Source organism: Siphateles boraxobius, unplaced genomic scaffold (assembly GCF_051911475.1).
Source record: "Siphateles boraxobius isolate OS27281-9 unplaced genomic scaffold, OSU_SipBor_1 26, whole genome shotgun sequence".
Lineage (NCBI taxonomy): Eukaryota > Metazoa > Chordata > Actinopteri > Cypriniformes > Leuciscidae > Siphateles > Siphateles boraxobius.
Genome location: NW_027508876.1, coordinates 195,706 through 219,652, shown reverse-complemented (window position 1 = coordinate 219,652; position 23,947 = coordinate 195,706). Strand labels below are relative to the sequence as shown.

The 23,947-nt window shown below is 40.5% G+C and overlaps 1 protein-coding gene across 2 annotated transcripts; it reads right to left on the bottom strand.

The window, feature by feature from the left end:
• Nucleotides 1-8,149: 8,149 nt before the first annotated feature.
• Nucleotides 8,150-17,773, bottom strand: f13a1a.2 (coagulation factor XIII, A1 polypeptide a, tandem duplicate 2). 2 transcript variants are annotated; one of them, XM_077244093.1, is made up of 15 exons: nt 17,738-17,773; nt 17,402-17,565; nt 17,122-17,313; nt 16,733-16,984; nt 15,870-15,988; nt 14,646-14,753; nt 14,359-14,536; nt 13,512-13,650; nt 13,220-13,323; nt 13,051-13,139; nt 12,313-12,466; nt 11,454-11,732; nt 11,180-11,340; nt 9,074-9,210; nt 8,150-8,768 (listed from the first exon to the last, which is right to left on the bottom strand). In XM_077244093.1, the coding sequence occupies exons 2-15, from the start codon at nt 17,535-17,537 to the stop codon at nt 8,621-8,623; spliced, it is 2,196 nt and encodes a 731-aa protein (XP_077100208.1). In that variant the 5' UTR covers nt 17,538-17,565; nt 17,738-17,773; the 3' UTR covers nt 8,150-8,620. The 2 variants fall into 2 exon arrangements, with proteins under 2 accessions (XP_077100208.1, XP_077100209.1); XM_077244094.1 differs by having other exon boundaries at nt 17,122-17,304.
• Between the last annotated feature and the right edge of the window lie 6,174 nt (nt 17,774-23,947).

Here is a 23,947-nt window from a genome sequence, read left to right as displayed (position 1 = left end):
TCTCCGTTTGAGTGTAGTTTAGGATACCAGCCACCTATTTTTCCCAGTCTGGAATCCGAGGTCGCGGTTCCCTCCGCCCACGCCTTTGTCCAGAGGTGTCACCGCACCTGGACTAGAGCCCGTGAGACTCTACTCCGGGTGGGGGAGCGCACCAAGGCCAAGGCCGATCGCCACCGGTCAAAGCCTCCCGTATACGTCGTTGGTCAAAAAGTGTGGCTTTCTACTAAGAACATTCCTCTCCGCTCCGTTTCTAACAAACTTGCTCCCAAATTCATTGGCCCGTTTACTGTCACCAAGATCATTAGTCCGGTGACAGTCCGCCTCAAATTGCCTCCAGTGTACAGGAGGATTCATCCCGCCTTCCATGTATCCAAGATCAAGCCCGTGTTTTATTCTCGGATTAATCCGCCAGTCCCGGTTCCTCCCCCGCCGCGACTCATAGAAGGGGAACCCACTTATTCGGTAAATCGTATTCTGGACTCAAGGCGGAGGGGACGTGGATTCCAGTACTTGGTGGACTGGGAAGGTTACGGTCAGGAGGAGAGAAGTTGGGTACCGGCTAGAGACATCCTGGATCATTCCCTTATTGATGATTACAATCGACAGGTAAGGGAGTCTGGGAACGCCAGGAGGCGTTCTTAGGAGAAGGGGTACTGTCACGGTTCATAAATTCATTGATTCCTTCTTGTCTCGTGTTTCTGTTGTTATCTGTGTGGGTGTGTGTGAGTGGGCGTTACCACTCCGTTCTGCTGTTCAGCGATCCTGCTGATCAGCGCTCCAGCTGATCATTATCCACCCACCAGCTGCAGCTCATCCCATTCCCTATTTATACTCACTGTTTTTGTACTCTCATTGTCAGATCGTTGTTGGATGTCCTTCGTTGTGTGTGGTTATTCCTTTCCTGTCAGCGTGTCAGCTCGTGTCTTGTTTCGTGTTCCCTGGGATTATCACTGCCGTGGATTACCTCACTTCACCTGGACCTTCACTTCACTTCACATCAAGACTCTTCACTTGGGACCCTGACCATCTTGTCCCTGCGCTACCAGTCTTGTTTTGTGTCATCTGACCGTGATCTGTACATTAAAGATTCTTCACTTGCATTATTGCTTCTGTGGTTTTTGCCGTCACAATTGGAAGACAAGCGTAACATGACCAATAAGTTGCCACCTGTTCTAGCAAAACATTACACACAGAAGACAATATTCCTCCGCCCAGGCGAGCAACCACCAAGAAAAGGTGTTAAAACCAATTCTCACTCAGGACAACTGGAAGCTGCTAGGGACTGGAAAATGCTGGCTGATCTTTATCAACGGCTTATTTTTCCACCTGAGATTGCCACCACTAACCTCCGACCAGATATTGTTTTGTGGTCTGGATCAGCACGCATTGTTCAACTGATAGAGTTAACAGTGCCATGGGAGGATGTGGTAGATGAGGCATTTGAGAGGAAGAAACTGCGGTATGCTCAGCTGGCCACTGAAGCAGAACAGCGAGGATGGAGAGTCCGGGTTTATCCAGTGGAAGTGGGTTGTCGAGGATTTGTGGCACACTCCACAACCCGGTTCCTCAGACACGTCGGATTCAGTGGCCAAGAGTTGCGTCGCACAGTAAAGAACTTATCTGAAGCAGCAGAGAGGAGCAGCAACTGGCTGTGGTTGAGACGGAAAGAGTCTGGCTGGCTGTGTACAGGCCGCCATGCTACGGTTTCAAAAAATTCTTGAAAATTTGATGAGTCTGTTGGTTTATTTGTAAAGTTTGCATAGTAATTATAGTTATTACGTTCCTGTGTATTTTGCGTGAATGAGGATTGGTGTTTGGACAGATATTGTGTTTTGCGGTAGTATGCCATACGGAACCGTTGCCACTGACCTGCTTTAACGACGGCAGTGGGGCTTGACAGCCTTAGTCAAACGGGTTGGCGCGTTGTTATTTTCATCCGGATTGCATGTTTCCTTTGTTCAGCCTTCCTAGGTTCGCAGGAGTTAGGGATCAATGGTTAAAATTTATTTTTAACTCGGTTCCTCATAATTATTACCCAAATCTCACTCTCTGTGCTGCACACGGAGGAAAGCTTCCACAATCTTCGCAAGCACAATGCAGGATTCAAACAACGGCTTGTCCTGAAAGATGGAGCAGTTCCAACTTTAAGAACAGAAGCTGTTGTTTACGAGCCACAATCTGTAAGTATGATTTATTTTTCGTTGGTGTGTTTTCCTGTAATAGTTCGTATTGTTAATTGTAAGTTGTAGCAAGGAAGTAAACAAATGACAACGCTGTTTGGCTCTGCAAACCAGTTTGTTAAATGCTCATTCATACTTAACGTTATCCGACAAACACCTAACGTTACTCTTCGTTATTCTTTGATGAGAGCTTTTATGTATTGTTTATCTACATCCTTTTTTATCTACAGGTATTCTAAACATGGTTCTGTGTTTGATTTGGCTACGGTAACGTTAGTAAAGCCAATGTTTAGTGTTCGTTTTGGGTTAATAGTTCTGGCGACAGATATTTGACTACAATCATTCTAAAAATACAAAAGTAACGGTGCTATATACAGTCAGAAACGATCACTATAGATCCGCAGTCTTTACTCAAAAAAATCCCTTTGAGGACTGTAGTATTCAATTCAATTCAATTCAAATTTATTTGTATAGCGCTTTTCACAATACACATTGTCTCAAAGCAGCTTTACAGAAATTGCATTTCGGAAATGTACATAGAAAAATACAGTTAGTTAATCAAGTATTAATTTATGGCATAACATATCGCCGGCTTTGAGTCGTCTCTTCACAGGCGTCGAGTCGTCTCTTCACAGGCGTTGGGGCATCTGAAGTCTCCGTGAGAGGCTGGATACAAACTGGAGCTGACGAACGCTATTTACCTCGGGACTAGCGTCCCGAGATAACAGCAGAAAGGCAGATGGGAAATAATTAGCATAGCTGATGTTCATAATGTTAATGCATTCGAACCGATTCAGCAGTATCAAAGGTTAAGCATTAAGTGAATGCTTGGTTAAAGAGATGCGTCTTTAATCTAGTTTTAAACTGGGACAGCGAGTCTGAGGCTCGTACAATATCAGGAAGGCTATTCCAGAGTTTAGGAGCTAAATGCGAGAACGCCCTCCCTCCTTTAGTGGACTTAGATATCCTAGGAATGACCAGAAGCCTCGAATTTAGTGATCTTAAAGAGCGCGATGGATTGTATGGCGATAGAAGGTCTGTTAAATACACAGGAGCTAAACCATTTAGGGCTTTATAGGTCAGTAGGAATACTTTGTAATTGATACGTAACTTAATAGGTAACCAGTGTAGAGATGATAAAATAGGTGTTATATGATCATATTTTCTTGATCTAGTAAGAACTCTAGCAGCTGCATTTTGCACTAACTGTAGCTTGTTAATTGAGGATGTAGGACAGCCAGCTAATAAAGCATTACAGTAATCTAGTCTCGAGGTCATGAAAGCATGAACTAACTTTTCTGCATCAGAAACAGATAGCATGTTGCGTAGCTTAGCAATGTTTCTAAGGTGGAAAAAGGCTGTTCTTGTAATATATGAAATATGATTTTCGAAAGTCAAGTTGCGGTCTAGTATAACACCCAGGTCTTTTACTGTAGTGGATAAAGTAACAGGACATCCTTCTAAATTAAAGTTGTATTGTAAGGGATTTTGTGGGTAGTTTTTTGGACCAATAAGTAGTACCTCCGTTTTATCTGAATTTAATAGCAGGAAATTACACGTCATCCAGCATTTTATATCATTTAGACACTCTGTCAATTTAGATAAGTTAGTGTTTTCATCTGGTCGTGATGAGATATATAATTGAGTGTCATCAGCATAACAGTGGAAATTAATTCCATGTTTTCTTATAATATTACCAAGTGGCAGCATATATATTGAGAATAGCAGAGGGCCTAACACCGATCCTTGCGGCACTCCATAGTCTACTGACGTTATCTTTGATTTTTCCCCATTTAGACAGACAAAATGGTAACGGTCTGATAAGTAAGATCTAAACCAGCTTAATGCCTGTCCCTGAACACCAGTGTAGTTTTGTAGTCGATCCAGGAGTATTTTATGATCGATAGTGTCGAACGCAGCGCTTAGATCGAGTAGAACTAGTATTGAGATACAGCCTTGGTCAGAAGCTAAAAGTAAATCATTTGTAATTTTAACTAGCGCAGTTTCTGTGCTATGATGCGGTCTGAATCCCGACTGGAATTTTTCATAGATATCATTTTCTTGTAAGAAAGAGCACAATTGAGCGGACACAATTTTTTCTAGTATTTTAGACATAAATGGAAGATTTGAGATGGGTCTGTAATTTGCTAAGTTATTTGGATCTAATTGCGGTTTCTTAATGAGAGGTTTTATTACTGCCAGCTTGAATATTTTTGGAACATGACCTAAAAATAAAGACGAGTTAATAATATTAAGAAGAGGCTCTTCGACTACAGGTAACACTTCTTTCAGTAGTTTAGTGGGTATTGGATCTAATAAACATGTTGTTGGTTTCGATGCAATGATAAGTTTATTTAGCTCTTCCTGTCCTATAGTTGTAAATCGGTGTAGTTGTTCTAGAGGGGCCATAATTGAGGCTGAATCATAAGACATCATAGAGGATTGTATATTTACAATTGTGTTTCGGATGCTTTCTATTTTCTCATTGAAGTAATTCATAAAATCATTACTACTATATTGTAATGGAATATTTTGCTCTGGTGATGTTTGTTTATTTGTTAGTCTAGCCACGGTGTTGAATAAAAACCTTGGATTATTTTGGTTATTTTCTATTAGTTTGCGGAGATGCTCAGCCCTTGCTGCTTTTAGAGCCTTTTTATAACGTGACATACTGTCTTTCCACGCGATTCTAAAGACCTCTAAATTAGTTTGTTTCCATTTACGCTCTAAGTTACGAGTTTCTCTCTTGATTGCATGCGTAGCACTGTTGTACCATGGTGCTTTAGTTTTCTCTCTTACCTTTTTTAATCTAATTGGTGCAACAATATCTAGTGTACTAGAGAACATGGTGCTCAAACTGCTAGTCATTTCCTCTAGTTCATCTGTTTGTTTGGGTGCACTGCGCAGCTGAGATAGATCAGGTAAGCTATTTGAGAATCTATCTATAGTGGTTGGAAGGATTGTTCTGCCTGGTCGATAACGTTGCGCAACGTGACAAATTTCAGCAGTACGTATTATACAAGTTACCATGTAATGATCAGTGAGATCATCACTTTGCGGTATAATATTTATATCAGTTGGATTGGTTCCATATGATATAATTAAATCTAGTGTATGATTTAGACGATGAGTGGGACCGCTGACGTTTTGCGTGACCCCAAAGGAGTTTAATAAATCTGTAAACGCAGTCCCTAACGCATCATTTGTATTATCTACGTGTATGTTAAAGTCTCCAACAATTATTGCTTTATCGACATTGACCAATAGATCTGAGAGAAAGTATGCAAACTCTTTTAGGAAATCAGCATAGGGCCCTGGAGGTCTATATAGGGTAGCCAAGGCTAGAGATAATATGGATTTGTTTCTTGCATCTAAGAGCGTAACATTTAGCACAAGTACTTCAAACGAATTAAACCTGTGACCTGTTTTCTGAGTAACATTAAGAATATCTCTATAGATTGTTGCAACCCCGCCGCCACGACCGATCAGACGGGGCTCATGCTTATAACAGTATCCTGGTGGAGTGGACTCATTTAGACCGAAATAATCATTTGGTTTAAGCCAGGTTTCAGTAAGGCAAAGTACATCGAAACTATTATCTGTGACCATTTCATTTACAATAACCGCCTTAGGTGTGAGCGATCTAATGTTTAGAAGACCTAGCTTTAGAAATTGTTTTTGTTCACTGATATTTAGATTTTCTGGTTTAATTACAATAAGATTTTTGCTAGATCCTACACTAGATTTATTGTTTGGCCTCACTAAGCGAGGAATAGACACAGTTTCTATATAATGTTCTACACTACTTATATCAATTAAGTTGGGACAGCAAAGACTGTGATTTGGACTTTGACTTACTAGTCATATGGTGTGTAACGTCTTGGAGATGTTGTCGGACAGAACAGCCGCTCCGATTCTGCTGGGGTGCAGGCCATCAGCACGGTAGAGCCTAGGTCGCTCCCAGAACAGATTCCAATTATTTACAAAGAGCAGTTTCTGTTCATTACACCATGACATTAACCATTCATTTAGAGCAAATAATCTACTGAACCTTTCTTGTCCTAGTCGGTACGTGGGAAGCGGTCCAGACACGATGATAGTTGCTTCAGGCGATGTGCTGCGAACCGTCTCGATCAGGCGTCTGTAGTCCTTCTTCAGAACCTCCGTCTGCCGCAGCCTGATGTCGTTCGTCCCGGCGTGTAGGACCACAGCTCCGACGCGCTCGTCACCGTTCAGGATCTCGGGAATCTGTGCGGCGACATCAAGAACACGAGCACCAGGAAAACAGTGAGTGCGCACCTTACGCTTACCTGAGGTAGCACGGACATGACGGACCATGGAAGTGCCGATGATCACGGCGGCGTCACGTTCCGGCTCGCGAAGAGGGGAGAAGCGGTTCCGGGTGGAGATCTCGAAGACCGGGAGGGGGGGGGAAGTCCTTGGTCTGGTCCTGGCTCGTGTCTTCCGCTGTGGGATCACCCAGGGTCCGTGGTGTTGCCTCGGTGCCGGAGTGAATGAAGGCAGAGATGATCGCGTCCTCCTGGGCAGAGAAACGCACGGAGTAGACGAAGTCGGAGTCAAAAAGTTACTAACCACTGACTTGTGAGCATCGGCGCGTAAATAACAGTATAATTTGTTAAAACGATTATATGAAATTCTTGTTTATGAAGCTTATTTTTTGTAATACTATAATACAATTAAATAACAGCGTATCTAAAAAGTAATGAGACAGAAACAACAACAAAAAACAAACCTTTCTGAAACGTTGTTTAACAGCCGTTCTTGAACATGTTCTGCTCGATCATCTTCACTAACGTTTCCCCGGGTCCGATTGGTTTTATTGACGGCATTATTTATAATACACCAAAGCACAAACTGCCAGTAAAGGTACGGGGCGTGACGTTTCCGGAAAACGTACACTAGGCGGTTAGCGAATCAGGCGATTGGCGAACACACTGGGCCAGCTAACCAATCTGAGCCCAATACGTATTTTTGAGAGACTGGCTTCATAGAACCCGGAAACCATCAGACCGTTTTTACAAGGAGGGGCAGAGCAGTGTGGAATAAAGGTAAAATATATGAAAAATAATGCAATTTTTTAAAAACGAAGCATGAACACATGTTACAGTGCACCCCACAAACACAATCAAGCCTTCGAAAAAATGTGTTTTAACACCCTTTTAACACCAGTTTCATCGTTACGTCGACATACTTTCAGGGAACGAGGGTTACATACATAACCGAGACGTTCCCTTGTTTAGTTTTGGTATAAGTACTCCCAGTTTTGGTCAGTTCTTTGTCCTGTCTCATCTGTAAAGCAGATATTTTCCCTGTGTTTATACCTCATCTCCTGTGGATTACTGAATTAAAGACTATTTCTTTGTGCTCTTTATGAGCTACTTTATCCAGCTTGTGACAATGTCCTCATTTGTCTCATTTTAGAATTTTCAACACATTTTTTTATTTTGTATTCCACACAAGTCAGAAAGTCATACAGGTTTGGAACGACATAAGGGTAGATGACAGAATTTTAATTTTTGGCTGAACTATCTCTTTAATTATACCTTGGGGAGTGTTGGTCCTCAGAATTGAGCTTAATCTGTCAGAAACTTTATTTGTAAAAGCGTTGGGTGAATCTCACATAAAATTAAATGTGACAACCTCCTTTTTGGGGATACCCTCATTTGTAAAAATGTTATAAATATATAACATTTCTTATTGTAAAAATGCAGAAAGTTGTCTGTAGGGTTTGGATAAGTCTATGGAATGTCTTCATTTAGCTAATTTTTAGCTGTTTGTGAATAATATAATAAAAAAAGTATCCTTTCCACAGATGGACAAGCAGTTATTAAAACTGAACCCATTCTGTTTCAGTTCATATTATTAACCTCGTAAATTTGCAATTATGAGGTTGTGGTGTTCAACTGAAAATGTGCAATAAAAATAATTCCATTCATCAAAAAAAGCTTTAATGCTAAATGTTTATTGTTATTTTGCTTTAGTAAAGCTTATAGTCCATGGCATTATAGCAGAGAAAATTAACAATATATAGTGATTAATACAGTTAGTATTACCTAAACAAAAACATGTTGGAGATCGCTACAGATTTCAATGGATGTCACTAGTATTACAGTTCTCACACTTGCTGATTTAAAAGTTCAGTTTATCAAAAACCTATATGACTAATTGTATGGACTAAAAACCCTGCTTTTTTCCACACACTCATAAAAATCAAGTTTCACAGAAGAAAGTCACATGGGTTTGAAACGACATAAGTTTCACTTCTTTATGGTGAATAGGAGGAATTTGCTCTAAAAGAAATGTAATATTTGATCATTTGACTCTCTTTCAAAACAAAATTGGTGAAGCAAAGCAACAGGAAACTCTGCAATTGTGTTTTCTCTTCCTTTCTTCTTCCATCTCTTGTTCACTGTTGGCGGTTATTCAGCTTTCAATATTTCGATTTCGAGCTGATTGGTGACCTGTCTCAGTAAAGGACAGTCTAGACACCCCATCAGCACCTTCTTTCCAGGAGCTCGAGGAACCATCGACACTGTATATTTCACTGAGCCTCCAGGTAATATCTGGCTGCAATTGGAAGACATAAGAGACATAACATTTTGGGAATACCAAAGGTGTATTTAGTTTTGTACTGTATGTACAGTATTCCCATTTCTGATCGCAACATAAACAGGATCTTTCACACAAAAAGATAATTATAATTAAAACAAGATATGAAAAATGTATATGGACAACTACAAAAATAACAAAATTTGTCTTTGTATATGTCTGGGCATGTTAATGGGTGTGTAGTTGACAAGACAGTTATTTATTCATTTGCATTTGTATTTGCTATATTTCACCAGCCAGTGTGATATAAATATGAAGTTTACCTGTAATTTTTTATTTTGATTGGTATCAGACCAGGTCCATCCACGCGGAGCTGAACATTTCGCAGGATGAAATTATAGGGATTTTGGAAATCCACACTGATCGTGAGATCGTTGCCAACTTGGGGGTTTCCAGAGATCTGTGGATGAATTATAATGTAAAACACCAACAAATGTTTAGTGCTTTTACATAGTTCTTTGTACATGTACACAGGTAAGAAAATCTTATCTAAAATTAGAACATAATAAATATGTGACCAGGATTACATAAATCCAAATCTATCCAAAAAATGTCAAAATCAGTTCAACTTTTGAAAACACGCGTCTTGAGACGTTTTCCATTCCATTCCCCTGCCCGCTTCTCGCATTTTCTAAAAAACAACTACAAAAAAACGCATTTTTGTGTGAACAAGCCCTTATTGTGCTTTTCATCAGTACTTTAATTAATTAATGCGGCAAAAATAATGCTTTGTTAAGTTTTATTCACGCAACTCCCATCAAGCAGATGTCACTGAGTTATTGGTGAAGCAGAAAGAATTAGTCAAGCAACAGAAGGTGATCGTAACTGTAAGTGTTTTGTAATCTTTTCTCATTTGATTTAAATGCAGTTGTAGTTAATAGGAAACATAGGTTAATAGGTTAAATGTTTGATTACTGTGCTCACGAGCTGAAATCTCGTTGGTGATGTCTCGTTTGTTTGCGTTTAGTCACAAGGTAAACAGTTTAGCTAGTGAGACGTGTCCAGCTGTATTCAATAATGACATTTCAGGTGAGTAGGCTATAAAGATTAGAATAGATTAGAGATTTATTTATCCTTTCGAAAAATTGTTCTGCACCATACAGTACGTCTGATACATTTATACAAAAGACAATCCAACAATTTGACAAGATAGAATACAAAACAAAATATACAACAGAATTTCCCTCACCCCAACCACCCCACCCCTACACATACACAGCTCAGGACAAAAAACTCCAACCCCACTACACGTAACTATGATACAAAAGTGTGGTTGTGCATACTTTGACAGTCCATCTAGAAAGAAAGTGCATGGTGCTATTTAAAGTACTGTCCTGCAGGTAACTTCTTATTCATCAATGTAATGCTAGTTGGAATAAATGTCTTACTGGCTCGATTTGTTTGGAAAGAAGGTAACCTAAACCTTCTCCCTGATGGCAAGACCTCATATGCCTGGTGTAGGGGGTGTGACATATCTTTATTAATTGCTTGACCTTTCTTCAACACCCTTCTTTCACAGGAAATAGCCACACTGTCTAGTTTTTGCCCCGCAAAAAGCAAGTAGTATACCACGGCAGCCCTCGTGAAGCCCTAAGAGTGTAAAGACCAGCGACTCTACCTGCGCGACTCCACCGAGCAACTTGAGTATTATTTTATTGTTATTTCCTTTATCTTCTACACTACTTTTCTTCTCATTTTTCTGTTTGTGACCTCTCTTTCACTATGTATTATCAAATCCCTACTATTACTAACACGCGTAAATTAAATGTCACACGTAGGAGGCAGCACAATCATAGCAACCTGCGTACCTTTCCTGTGTCTTCTAGTACTTTATTTTCTTTTCCCATTGGTCTCTGGAATTACCAGTCTGCTGTAAACAAAGCTGATTTAATTACATCTATTTCTAGTCATTCAGGTCTCAGCCAATTGGCTCTGACTGAGAGCTGGATTAGACCAGAGGACACTGCCACACCTGCTGCCCTCTCCACTAACTTCACTTTCTCACACACCCCTCGCCTGTTACTGGTACTGGTACTAGTCTTCTCATCTCAAACGATTGGAAATTGTATGCTTTACCACCTCTGTGTGACAACAGATCATATGAATCGCATTCAGTTACCATCACTAGACCTATTAAAATCCATTTTGTAGTTGTTTATCGTCCACCAGGTCAACTTGGCAGGGTCATACCACTTGCATATTGTTGTCATTTTTGGGTTATCCCATTACGCAAATTGTACACATACATGAACTATTTCTAAATAAATCAATATCAAATTTTAATCATAGTTTTAATCAAATTTGAAATATGTATAAATACCAAGCCCTACACACGAGTTCCCTTAAGAATGGTTATTGAGGATATTTACCATCATTGTGAGTTTAGGAGGCTGGAGAGTGATAACTTTCATTGTGGAGTGGGACATGTCAGTTTCCTCAATGAGCCCGTACACCACAAAGAGCAGTTGTCCCTGCTCCACCAGGTGTGGTGTATACTCTGAAGCTTTGACATCTACCGTCAGGGACTCAGCTGTAAAGATATTATGATCACACTGTAGCCTAATCCATTAACAGTGTTCCTAGAGTTCCTTAGAGCTCAATCTCAAAGTAATGTGCGGTTTTACTGAAACAGTTGTGACTCACTCTTCGAGGCTTCCACAGTTGCAGCTTTGTTTTCAAACATAAAGGTCTTGCTGACGACGCCTGTGTAAAATGCCACACTGCCAGTGATGGCAGCATTGATGGTGCAGGTCCGGCTGGTCTGGTTGTTAAAGTTCAGCGTCAGCTTGAAGTTATCGCCCATTTTTACAGAGTCGGCCTGGATCTCGATGGTGACTCCTGCTTCAGTGAGTGGCAAATAATCCCTGGAACGAATGCCCGATCTCATTGCATTCTGCATAACCTCTCTCTCCTTGACGGTTTCTAGAGTCAGAAGGGATGAAGGTAAATTATTGGGATTTTCCACTGCTTCCCACAAAATCAGTCAAACCACTATTGTTTGGTGCACATGTACATAGGCTGTTTGGCATCCTTATGGAAGTCTGTTGAATAATTAAATAACTGAAGGACTCTACGGAGTCTCCTAAGTGACTCTAGAGAGCTTTTGAGTTATTGAAACCAGCTGTGCTGTAAAACTGTCAATCCAAGAATCCAGAAGGCAACACAATTTATTTGGACTTCCCTTGAATATCAAATTACCCAGGATAAATAAACATTCAAGGCTTTAGAGATGTTGGAGACCAATTGAAGTTGCGAACAAAAGGCCATTAAACCCACCAAATTAGTGAACCAAGGCCCTTGAATTGAATTCTGCGTGTCAACCTTAGCAAGGTAAAAGGTTCTTTCTAATCACTTCCTAGTCACTAAAGCCGTGTTTCCACCGCTGGAACTTTCCCCAGGAATTTGTGACTTTGGGGTGGTACTCTGTGTGTTTCCAACGCAAGGACCAGGGTCCTTCAAAAATTATTTTTGATTCTGTAGACTGCTGTGAAATAAAACTTACTTTCTGGATATTTATAGGTAGAAGTGATGTCCTCATAGTCGCTACTGTCTGTTTTTTTTGTCACAACGAGCTTTCCAATATAAGCTGTGTCCACATTGAGAATCTTCATTGTTCCCTGCTTATTAGACTGATAGTATATCACATCACTGTTCAGCTGAAGACAGGAGAAAGTTATTTTTTTATTGTCCATTTTGCTTGTGCAGTAGTTAAGATTTTAATGTCTTGTAAATTAATTCTAAAGGTACAAACATCAACGAGAATTGACATTAGGGGTGTGCCCGAAGCTGAATACTATATTCGGAAATGAAATGACGTGTTCTAAAATATGAAATGGTAGGAAAATTTTTATTGTACTCTCTGAATTATATATTTGGGTAATTATATTGTATATAATTTGGGGGTATCCGGGAGCCGCCAACAATATTATACGAGTTATTAAAATCGCTTTTGAATGCACACGATTTTTACTCTTGCTTTCTAGGGAGCGGCAGCAATGACCACACATTTTACAAGATAAGATCTGTTGTGCACCAAATCCTCCAACAACGTAGTGTCGGTCATCTCTTCTTACAATCTTCACGTGATTAGTGAATTCTAATGTAATGTAATGTAACCGACTACCGCAGTAAGCCTAACCACGCCCCTTTAAAAGTTCCATAGAATACGCTATTCATTTTCCATGCCTTTCCGAATTTGGATTTTGGCTTCAGGCACATCCCTAAATTACATCTTTCTTACCTCTGCAAAGACAAACTTTGCATCGAACGGATAGCTGAGCTCTCCCTCTTTGACGGCATTGACAGACGTTGGGCCACATCGATAAAGACCTGAATGAGAGAAGAAAACTAATTTGTATATAACTTAAGGTATATTTATGATGTGCCATAAGTCATGGCAAGGATCATACCATCACTGGTCTCCTGAGGGGTGGAGTCGATCACCTGCCAGCCAGAGAATTTTTCCGGTAGATCAGGTCTCTTCATGTACACCTCATTCCAGCAGTGGTAGTTCCTTCAAGAAAAACTGTATTACTAATCAACCTGTCGGTTATATAACATTGGCTTTATAGTACATTAACTCAATACGGAAAAATCATGCAATGTCTGAGATAAAACAGCAAATTATATCAACCAAGGCACCCATTTTTCGCAGTATAGTATGAAGAACCACTTGAATATAACACTATTTGTGTATCTCACCAGACTGAATCTTTTGTTCGGCTTCGGTCCACTTTCCCGTCTTCATCCAGCACGATGTCTGTCTTCAGGTTGCCCGTGTTGTCATGAGCAGAGGCGAAGTTGGTGATGACCCGTGCAGGGATCCCGAGACAGCGCACAACTGGGTGGAAGGTTGAACAGAAATGAGAAAATATGAGGTAAAATCAAGCGACAACCTTCCAGTTTTTCTCTTAATTTCAACACGAAAGTGACTTAAACTGCAATTCAACGACTAGCCAGTAGAGACAGGCTCCAAAAGAGAGTCAATTCCATATCCCATGTTAATATGTCCAACTTTACAGCAGAAACAAATGTGTTTACAGCCTGGTACAAAAAGTGTTTTTTTGTCTATATAGCTATAATTGTGCCCTTCATGACAATTGTGAGGGGGGTGAATTTTTTTATAACTCATCCGTTTAAATTATATTAAGCCTTAAAGTTCTATATAATTAAGGGTGTGGCCACTTGAGTGACAGGTGGATTGCCGCTGCTGTCACTACTAGCCGTTTGTCTGCTGTCTGTTAGCGTTACGTCACCTCAGCTAAACCGCCTCTTTTGCCCATTTTCGGTTATCCAGGAGTGACGCACGGTGACGCCCTGCTAAGATGGCAACGGCCGGCTCCGCCCACTTTGGGCATAAAAAATGCTCTTCAGAAACCTATGGGTGACGTCATGGACACTACATCCATATTTTTTTAGAGTCTATGAGTAAAATGTGGTGTTAAATGTCAGAAGAATACAATTACTTCATTCTGAAAATGTTTTAAACTGTCATGAAGAAAAAGTTTTCAAATGGACGCCCCAAAGAACGCGTTGTGGCCATACTCACGAGTGTTCAGCACGCCGGCAAAAACCCAGCACTGAGCGAAGCACACAGGCTCACCACCCTCTTTGGCATATTTGAGCAGGATTTCAGGACTTCCAGTCCAGGCAGTCGGTGCTGTGCCTTCGGAGTAATCGCCACTCCAGTTGCCAACCAGGACACCATCATCATCCTGGGCGTTCATCTGAAAATATATACCACCAAAATGCCTAAATAAACAACATGTATTATATGTACGTGTATTTTTATAAAATGGAATTGTCCATAATTTGATAACTATTATCAAATCATACCAGAGCTGATGCTTGCCGAACAATTTCAGTGGGACTTCCACGGAAAAGTAGTGGTACTTTCCCAGTATCCAAAACCAAAAGACAGGCATCCAGAACCCCCTCTTCAAACTACAGGAAAACATATAAGAAGTTAATTAATGGGTGTCAAATCCTGGTCCTGGAAGGCCAGAGTTTAGCCAAAGCCGCTTTAAGACAAGCCTTCAAGCTCAGCAAAAAATAGTGTAATGCTGTGGAGGAGACCAGAAGATGTTTTTTAATGGGTGTCAATTGAGGAGAGGCTTCACATTTAATGTGAATATTTTGTCAGCTTATCATTTAATTAATGGACAGCCCATCATCGGCTAAACTTCAATATGTTTGCTATTAAACAATTGAATTGGATTGATCTATTTTATAGAGTTTACACCTAATATCTTCTGTTTTATAAGAGAAGTCACAGACAATTCCACTATAGGTCAGATTCAGTTTACTTCTCATTCATTTCTATGGTATCCGCAAATAGTGATTGACTAATGGATAACTCTGAACGAAATTCAATGACGCCAAGGATGTAATGTGATTTGTTATCGAGGCACACATGATCCAAGTTAGCCGGCACACTTTCTCAAATGGTAGAGACCCTCACATCTCCCAATAATTAGACCATGGCTGAATCCAAATTGCCCACTAAACCCTTAATCACACTTCCCTACGTTAGACCACTAATACGGTTCACCAAATTGACCAGCATCCGAACCTTTCAGACGCCATCTGTATTTTTTATCTCACCAATGACAAAATGGAAAGCACAGGATTGTGGGATATCAAAGGTAGCGAAGGATGCATCAATGCTGCCTTCTAAAATCAATCAGATGAAGGTACCTCAGGATACCGAAAGCAAAGCTAACATTGGAATCGGACATGCATTGATGCCTTCCTTGTTTTGTTTTGTTTTTTACTAAATTTACACACATTCAAGTGTTGAAAGAATAAAGCTTAGAATACATTTTTTGTTGTTGTTGTTGTTTAAAACTGTTCTCTCTTTTGAAGTATTCAATGTTTACATATTCATAAAACAAAATATTTTTGGGTCCATGAAAGATTTGTGAATATGATTAAAAATGCTGGCACTGACTGGCAACTTAAACACAACACTCTGGCAGGGAAAGAGTTTAGTAATAGCATATGGACATGAGCTCAATAGGAGAAGATTTGTTTATTTCTGGGGGGAAAATTACTGCCAACCTGTCCAAAGTTCCACGAACGGGAGGTAATGTTATTGAATTCTCCATTGTAGATGATCCCCACATCGTTCATAACATACTCCTGTCTGTCTTCATCTTTGTCCATGTACACGTGATCCGCTGGGAAGAAAAACATGCAATATACATGATGCGTCATAAACATTTGTTTATGAACTCTGTTTATGTCAGTGCTCAAAATATTAATGTTTAATTAAACGGATGGTTCCGGTCCTTGTGCCTTATTTATAAAACATGCGTGCGCTAAAATCCATGCTAATGTCCATATTTACAAAAACAGTTTTTTACGTTGAAAAGTGCTTAGAGCCACATCCAGGTCTTTGGAAATCAAGTAAAGTTTACTTAAAGTATTTGGATTTGGACTTTGACTGGTGCTATTTATATATGTAAATGACATTGATTAGGCTCCGTTTACAAGGTGGAAATCTGAAACCATTTAACTCCACTCAATTTCAACATCATAAATGTCACTTCTGTAAGCGAGGCGTACACACGTTTTTTTATGCGCACGTTCCTTCTCTGGATCACACGTATGCTCATTTCAGAAATGATCGTAAGGTCAAATGTAGGACAGTTTTCTATGCAACATTTTATAAAAGGGGCCTCTTGATTCCTATTGGTGTTCGAAGCCGTTGTAAATTACTCTACAAACATAGACATGTGACCTCATTACACATCAACATTTAAATTACATTTTTATGGACTATCCATTTTATAAAAGCAATAAGCCCTGTGAAGCCGTGGTTTATACAGTAGTGAATTTAGAACAGCTAAGAGGGTTTTCTAAATTCACTTTAAACCATGGCTTCACAGGGCTTATTGCTTTAGCGTTACTGTTTTACTCACCAGGATCCCAAGGATTGAACAGCATATAGACATCGGTTTCAGTGTTCCTCTCAGTGCGCTGTTTTCCCAAATCACTCACAACTACAACAAAGATTCGAAACCGGCCAATGATGCAGCTGGCGTCTGGTGTTACGCCAACGGTCACATAATTTCCTTGTGTTTCCACCACACGACTCTTCCAGTGCACTTCAGCTTTCTCTTTACCGATGGGCAAAATTATGTAGGTGCCCCTGTTTTCATCAGGTGAACTGCCTGTGAAATGAGCAAACAGCAGATATGACCTGTGTTAGACTATGGTGATATTTAATGTACTAATGTAATGTACTGCTTCTTCATTACAGATGTACTTTATCATGCATTGAGATTCATTACTGAATGCAGAATCTCACCAATCAGGAACTCCAACTCCACATTGTCCTGCTGTTCATTGAAGTCCCGGTTAAATTTGATGATGATGGTGAACTCTTTATTCCTGCGCACAATGAGGTTGGAGCTCACGTACTTGTGAGTGTTGTGGTCTTTTTTGTTCTCCGTCACACGCATGTCAACGCTCAATACTGAGAGACTTGCAGCTTGTGTTTCTAGAAGAAGAAGAAAGACTCACTGACAGACTGTGGTAAATTATTTTGGTTAGGGCATGTTTACATGCAAACACAGGTAAGACTTTACCTTCATCCGGGGGTCCCCTTGGCCTCAAAACATCAAAAGCCACAAACTCAGATGGATTATACTCTTCTAAATTTGATTTGGCAAAGGGAATACGTCCGCTTACCGAGGGCCAAGTGAGGCTGGGTTGTAATAACATGATGTACACAAGATGCCTTGATGTTTGTCTGGCGGACAGATCATTTTAATGTTAGAAATCTACTGATATTATAGACTGCCCATTTGGTAAACATATTAGATATATTAGGTGAGGCATGGCAAGAGGAAAGCACAACTAAAACACAATCAAACTTTTGTATTAATGCTAAAGAGTTCAGTCATTAAAAGCGTTGAACTCACTGTGTTTGTAGAAGAGTAGATGTTCTGCTGAGGTGAGGAGGCTCCAGGCTGATGTGCTCATGAAGAGCTTCATGCTGATTAATAAAGGCTCAGGACTTCCTCTTCCACTGGAGAAAAACACATCCATGGAACCAGAGCATCCAAAGTTAAGATGATCCCAAGATCAGGTCAGTCCGACATACAACTCTGTGACCTTGCTTCTGATTTCTGATGACAGCAGCATATTCCAGACTGTAAATATCATATAGATGAGATTATAGTATTATTGTATTATAGCAATTCCTACAATATTTACTTATGAGTAGCAAAGTTATGAAGTTATGAAGCCCTAAACGCATTTAAGGCATTTTGTAGATATCACTAAAGCGTTAATGATAAGATTTACACACAAAATGTTGAAATGAGGTGTTAGAATTTAGAATAAAGAAAATAATCTTAATGTTATTTGCAGAAATCATTAACAATCATCAAGATTGACAATTAGACCAATGATAGTGACATTTCACAGAAAAAATGCATTGAGATTGTAATCATTAGAGTGTAAATACAAGTAATACATATAACCTTTGTGTTTTTAAACCAAATAATGCTTCACAAATACAGCAATTCCTTCATCAGACAACAAGTGTTGCTCAAGAATTATGAGCTTTATCACACCAGTCTGAAAGTTTACAAGATCTTACATTTTATCCCCTAAAACTCATCTTTAATCACCAAAATGACATATGTGACCCTAAGCCACAAAACCATTCACAAGTCGCACGGGTATATTTGTGGCAATAGCCAACAATACATTGTTTGTGTCACACTTTGGCTGATGAAGCAGACAGACGAAGCTTGATTCCAAAAATTTAACAAAGCTTTAATGTACACAGGCAGGTAAACAGGCCGCAACAGCGTGTAATACATAGACACGAACAATAACCGACAAGGGACTGAACTGAGCGGTGGGTTTTGTAAACGAGGCTAAACGAGGGAACTAACTAGACACAGGTGGATGAAGGTTAACTAATAAGAGGACTAAGGACTAACAAGACCAGGCACAGACAAGACAAAACATAATTGTAACAGTTTGGGTCAAAATGATCGATTTTTCAAAAAATAGATTTTAAGTATAGACCATGTTCCTTGAAGATATTTTAGAATACCTTAGATTTATTTGCACCCTCAGATTCCAGATTTTCTAATAGTTGTATCTCGGCCAAATATTGTCCTGTCCTAACAAACAAAAATCAATGAAAAGCTTGTGTATAAATCTTTATAATACATTTCAATTTAAAAAAATTGACCCTTGTGACTGGTTTTGTGGTACACATGGTTTGTTTTAAAGCATATTAAAAACACCACATAGACATATAAACAAAATTAAAGGCTTGATTTTCACAACAGGGGGACTTTAAAAATGTGTTTTGGAACAACAACATGCATTGCTGGAATGTGTGTGACTTTACTTGATTGTGGATTTAATGGATGGATGGGCCTACAGTAATGGCCTAAAGTGATGTCCGGTGAGGATATTTGCACAATATTTGCTTTTAATGGCACGTCAGGTTCTATTAAACAACAACAAAGTATGTTTTAGTGTGTTAAGGTATATGACAAAATTATATGGTAAGAAGGTCAAAAAAGGCTTTCATTTTATTATGAAAAAAAGGCAGAGAAAACAAAAAGCTCAAGGGAAAAAGTATACATTGACTACAATGTAATCAGTTATATATATTTTATTGGTTCTCCTGTGTTTTTGCCAGCCATTCTCCTGCTGGGCATTGTGCATGCTTTTCAGCTTTGCAACTTCTTTCCAATCCTCCTTAAGTTCTTCCCAAAGTTGGGCTTCATTGGAAGACCTGCATGACTTGCAGACATATATCATCCCCAAGACCTTTTCCCATGCCATGCTTAATGGTGCCACGCATGCATTTAGAATGAAAACACTCCAGTCGTCTCAAAATGTACAAATAATTCCCCAAAAATTACAAATATATAAAAAATACTATATTCAGTTGGATTTCAGGAAGTGTCTATGAGGTGATGTCAATTAAACCTTGTTATTGAATACGGGGAAATGAAACTTGTGACACGCTGACATTATCATTTGACACAAATGAGAAGTTGAGTTGCCTCTTTCTGCGTATTTCACCTAAAATTCATGAGAAGTTAGTCAGATTCTGGGTCTAAAGCGACTGAAAGGCTATGAAGTTACGTCTGTGTTATAATATGTTGTTGGTTCTGATTCTGAGTATTGTTCAGATGAATTGGGTTTACTCTCAGGATCACCAATGGCCTCTTCACACAGTGTGCAACTCAGACAGATGGTGACCTAGAAGCAGAGGTGGGTAGAGTCTCCAAAACCTGTGAAAAAAAAGTGAAAGTACAAGTATGTTGAGTGCCTCGAAATAAATGTATTAACACCGTTACTGAACTTAACGTGTCGTCTCTTTATTCTTCCACATCACATGTTCTTCACGTCTATCTTTCCATTACTGTCTTACACACCAGAGCTCCCTCTAGAGGCTTACTTAGAACACCACATATTCCTCTCTCTTAAGAACAAACATACCACGACAGTGACTCATTACTAGTAACAGTAAGGATACAAGATAACAAGTATTCTTTTTGATAATATTACTCCCAACAGTATGATTTGAACCCAGAACAAGTAGTCACCTATTAATGCAATTACAAAAAACTCAAATGTAACTCTCACAAACAGTACTCGCAAAATACTCACAGAACAGCTATTCATTACTTTTCTTATAATGCAGAGACACATATGATGTGCTAGCAATGCGTTAAATCACATGTTACATCACATTCTCCTGAGTCCATGCAGGCGCATGCCTACTCCGAACAGGCTGTGCCATTATAGGTTGTTCACTCCCTAAAATTCAGTGTTCCCAGAGTCAAACAATGACAGTGCACTTGACTCATCTGACTCTGTTCTACTTGGAACAAGTGCAGGTGCCAGGTGAGATGCATTCCAACATCGTCCATCAGACAGTCTATATGTGTATAGTCCTTTCTTGCCCACAACCTTTAGGGGTTTCCCAAATTTAGACTGGGTCTTTGGCACAATTGCTGGTCTCTTTACACGAACATAAGACCCACACTTAAATGAGACATGCTTTGCGCTGCGTTTTCGGTCACTGTACTGTTTGCTTTTTACCTGTTTCTTGCTCACATGCGAAGCCAGCTGTTGAGGTGAGAGCAGTTTACCAGCAGGTGGCAAGTGAAGACCCGAAATGTTAAGTTTGGTTAACATGGGTCTCCTATGCAAGAGTTCAGTTGGGGTGCACTGTGTTGTGGCATGCGGCGTTGCGTGATATGCCTGCAGAAAGTCTTTGGTGAACTCCTTCCACCCTCTTCCCTCCAGTGATGCAGTTTGTAAGCTATCCTTCAAACTGCGATTGAAACGTTAAACTTCCCCTTTTGCTCTAGCGTAATACACAGATGATGTCCTGTGTACGATTCCTCTGGCTTGCAGGAATAGCTTGAAATCATGTGAAGTGAACTGAACTCCATTGTCAGAAATCAGCTCTTTCGGGTTCCCCTCCCTACTAAACACAGTAGACAAGAACTGTATCACAGACAGGTTGGTAGGATGTGAGACAAACGCTATCTCAGGCCACTTACTGTAATAGTCCACCAGAGTGACTACAAAGCGACAGTCCAAGGGTGCTGCGTCAAAAGGACCCATGATGTCTATGGCCACTTTTTCCCAGGCGTCAGACGGAAAGGGTACAGGTTGGAGTGGTGTTATGTGTGTGACAGCAGATTTGTCATGTAACTGGCATGTAACACAAGATTTCACAGCCATTTCCACTTGTGCGTCCATGCCAGGCCACCAGTAGAGTTCTCTCAGCCTCCTTTTCGTCCTCACAATGCCTTGATGTGTGTCATGCGCAAGCACGATGAACTTGGGCTGGAGACATTCTGGAACTAGGAGGCGGCTGGTCCCCCGCACCACACATCCATCCTGGAGTGAAAGTTCATGCCGTATTTGAAAATATGGCCGTAAAACACAATCCAGTGCCTTTGCACACTTTGGCCATTTCGAAGTGAGCAATCTGCGTAGCTCGGCTTGAATAGGACAAGAATTGCATGCTGCTTTGAACTCAGAGCTGGTAATTGCAGTAATTGTGGAAGTGAGTGCTACAACTTCAACATCATGTTCCAAACTAGGTTCAGTACTAGGCAGCGGTAAGCGAGATAAACAGTCTGCGGTCACATTCTCACGCCCTGGCTTATACTGAATGTCATAGGTAAATTCCATCAGCCTAGCTGACCATCTGGCTATGCGCATACCTGCTCTGCCTTGACCCTTAGATGTTAGATGAGTGGTCAGTGGGCTGTGATCTGTCCGCAGTATGAAGTTTCGTCCCCACAGGTAGGTCCTCCATCTCTCTGTGGCCCAAACACATGCTAGTGCTTCTTTTTCTACCGTGGAGTACTTCCTCTCTGCTGCTGTAAGGGTGCGTGAGGCAAATGCCACTGTTCTCTGTGTGTTGTCTGCATGCAGCTGGGTAAGAACACCTCTTACTCCATAGTCTGAGGCATCTGTGGTCACAATAGTAGTTAGTTCTGGATTGAAAAGCGTGAGGGCAGCACTATTCACGATCAGACTTTTTACAGACTCAAAGCTCTCCTGGGCCTCAGGTGACCAAATGAACGGAGCAGAGCTGCGTAAAAGCATGCGCAGTGGCTCCACCACGGTAGCGAAGTTTGGTATACATTTAGAATACCATGACGTAAGACCCAGAAATGAACGAAGACTAACCTCGTCAGTAGGAGGTGGGGCATCTGCCACTGCAGAGACATGTGAAGCATCAGGCAGCAATCCCTTCTCAGACAGCGTGTGACCCAGAAATGATAGTTCTGATTGTCTGAAATGACACTTTGCGGTGTTCAGTTTGAGTCCTGCCTTGTTAATTCGCTGCAGCACTGATTGTAGTTTATCATCATGTTCCTCAAGTGTTGCTCCTGCGACCATGATGTCGTCTAAGTAGCAATGATCTCCAGACTGACCTTTAAGGATTTCAGACATCATCATCTGGAAGCAGCTTGGAGCTGAGGCCAGTCCATAAGGAATCCTTTTGAAACAAAATAACCCATCATGCGTAATAAACGCAGTAAGATTCCGACTTTCCTCATGCAACTCAACCTGATGGTAAGCACTTTGGAGGTCTAGTGTGGAAAACACCGTAGCTCCGCACGGATTTGCGAACATCTCCTCCATATGCAGAAGAGGAAAACTGTCCACAACAATGGCTTTATTAGGCTCCCGTAAGTCGACACAAAGCCGAATACCCCTGTCTTTTTTTCACGGACTAAGGCGAATCTCAATCTCAACACCGCAACAGTCATATTCCCGCAATGAGAACATGAGCCGTCCACAAAACCTGCCTCAGCGTGCTGAACATATAAATATATATATACACATATTTATATACACATAAATATATAGCTCAAACACGTGATGCAACAATTGTGACCGTCAGAGAGGAAAAGGGAACGACCGCATCCAGAAACGCACAGGTGGAATGATATCTTGAAAAAGACGCAAACGCACCTGTGTTGCTCTTTCAGGAAATAGGACCCATCACCAGTGCCGGAGCGCACAGGGGAATGACCGCGGCAGCACTGAACAGTGAACTGAAAGACTGAAGCACTCACTTTTCTGCCCCCTAACCAGCCATCAACACACACATACCTTTAGAATTTGTTGCTGTTAAAACAGCAGTTGAGAGCTCAAAGCTCGCGATCACCGCTGCACTCGCGCTGTAGAAACCACCAGCACTGGGAGAGTCTTCCAGAAGAACACCGACACACTCGCTCGTTGTAAACAACAGCACTCTTTAGAGACATCAAACGATCGGCTCTGAAGCAAAATGCAACTAGTGCGTGCATCCACTTCCAAATTTATACCCACGTTAAAGGAAAAGTACCCACATTTAAATCTACTCTTGAAAGTAAGATTTTTCCAAAAAAATACTCAAGTAAATATAACAAAGTAAATGTACTCTGTTACTACCCACCTTATACTTATGTCTATACTGCTCTATTAGAGCACAGAAATGCTCCTATGGATGGTGTGAAACTATCTCCTGCACAGATGCTTATGGGTCGAAGAATGAAAACAAAATTGCCTACATCAACACAGCTGTTGAGACCACAACTGTACAGAAATGTACATAAAGACATCCAGAACAAACA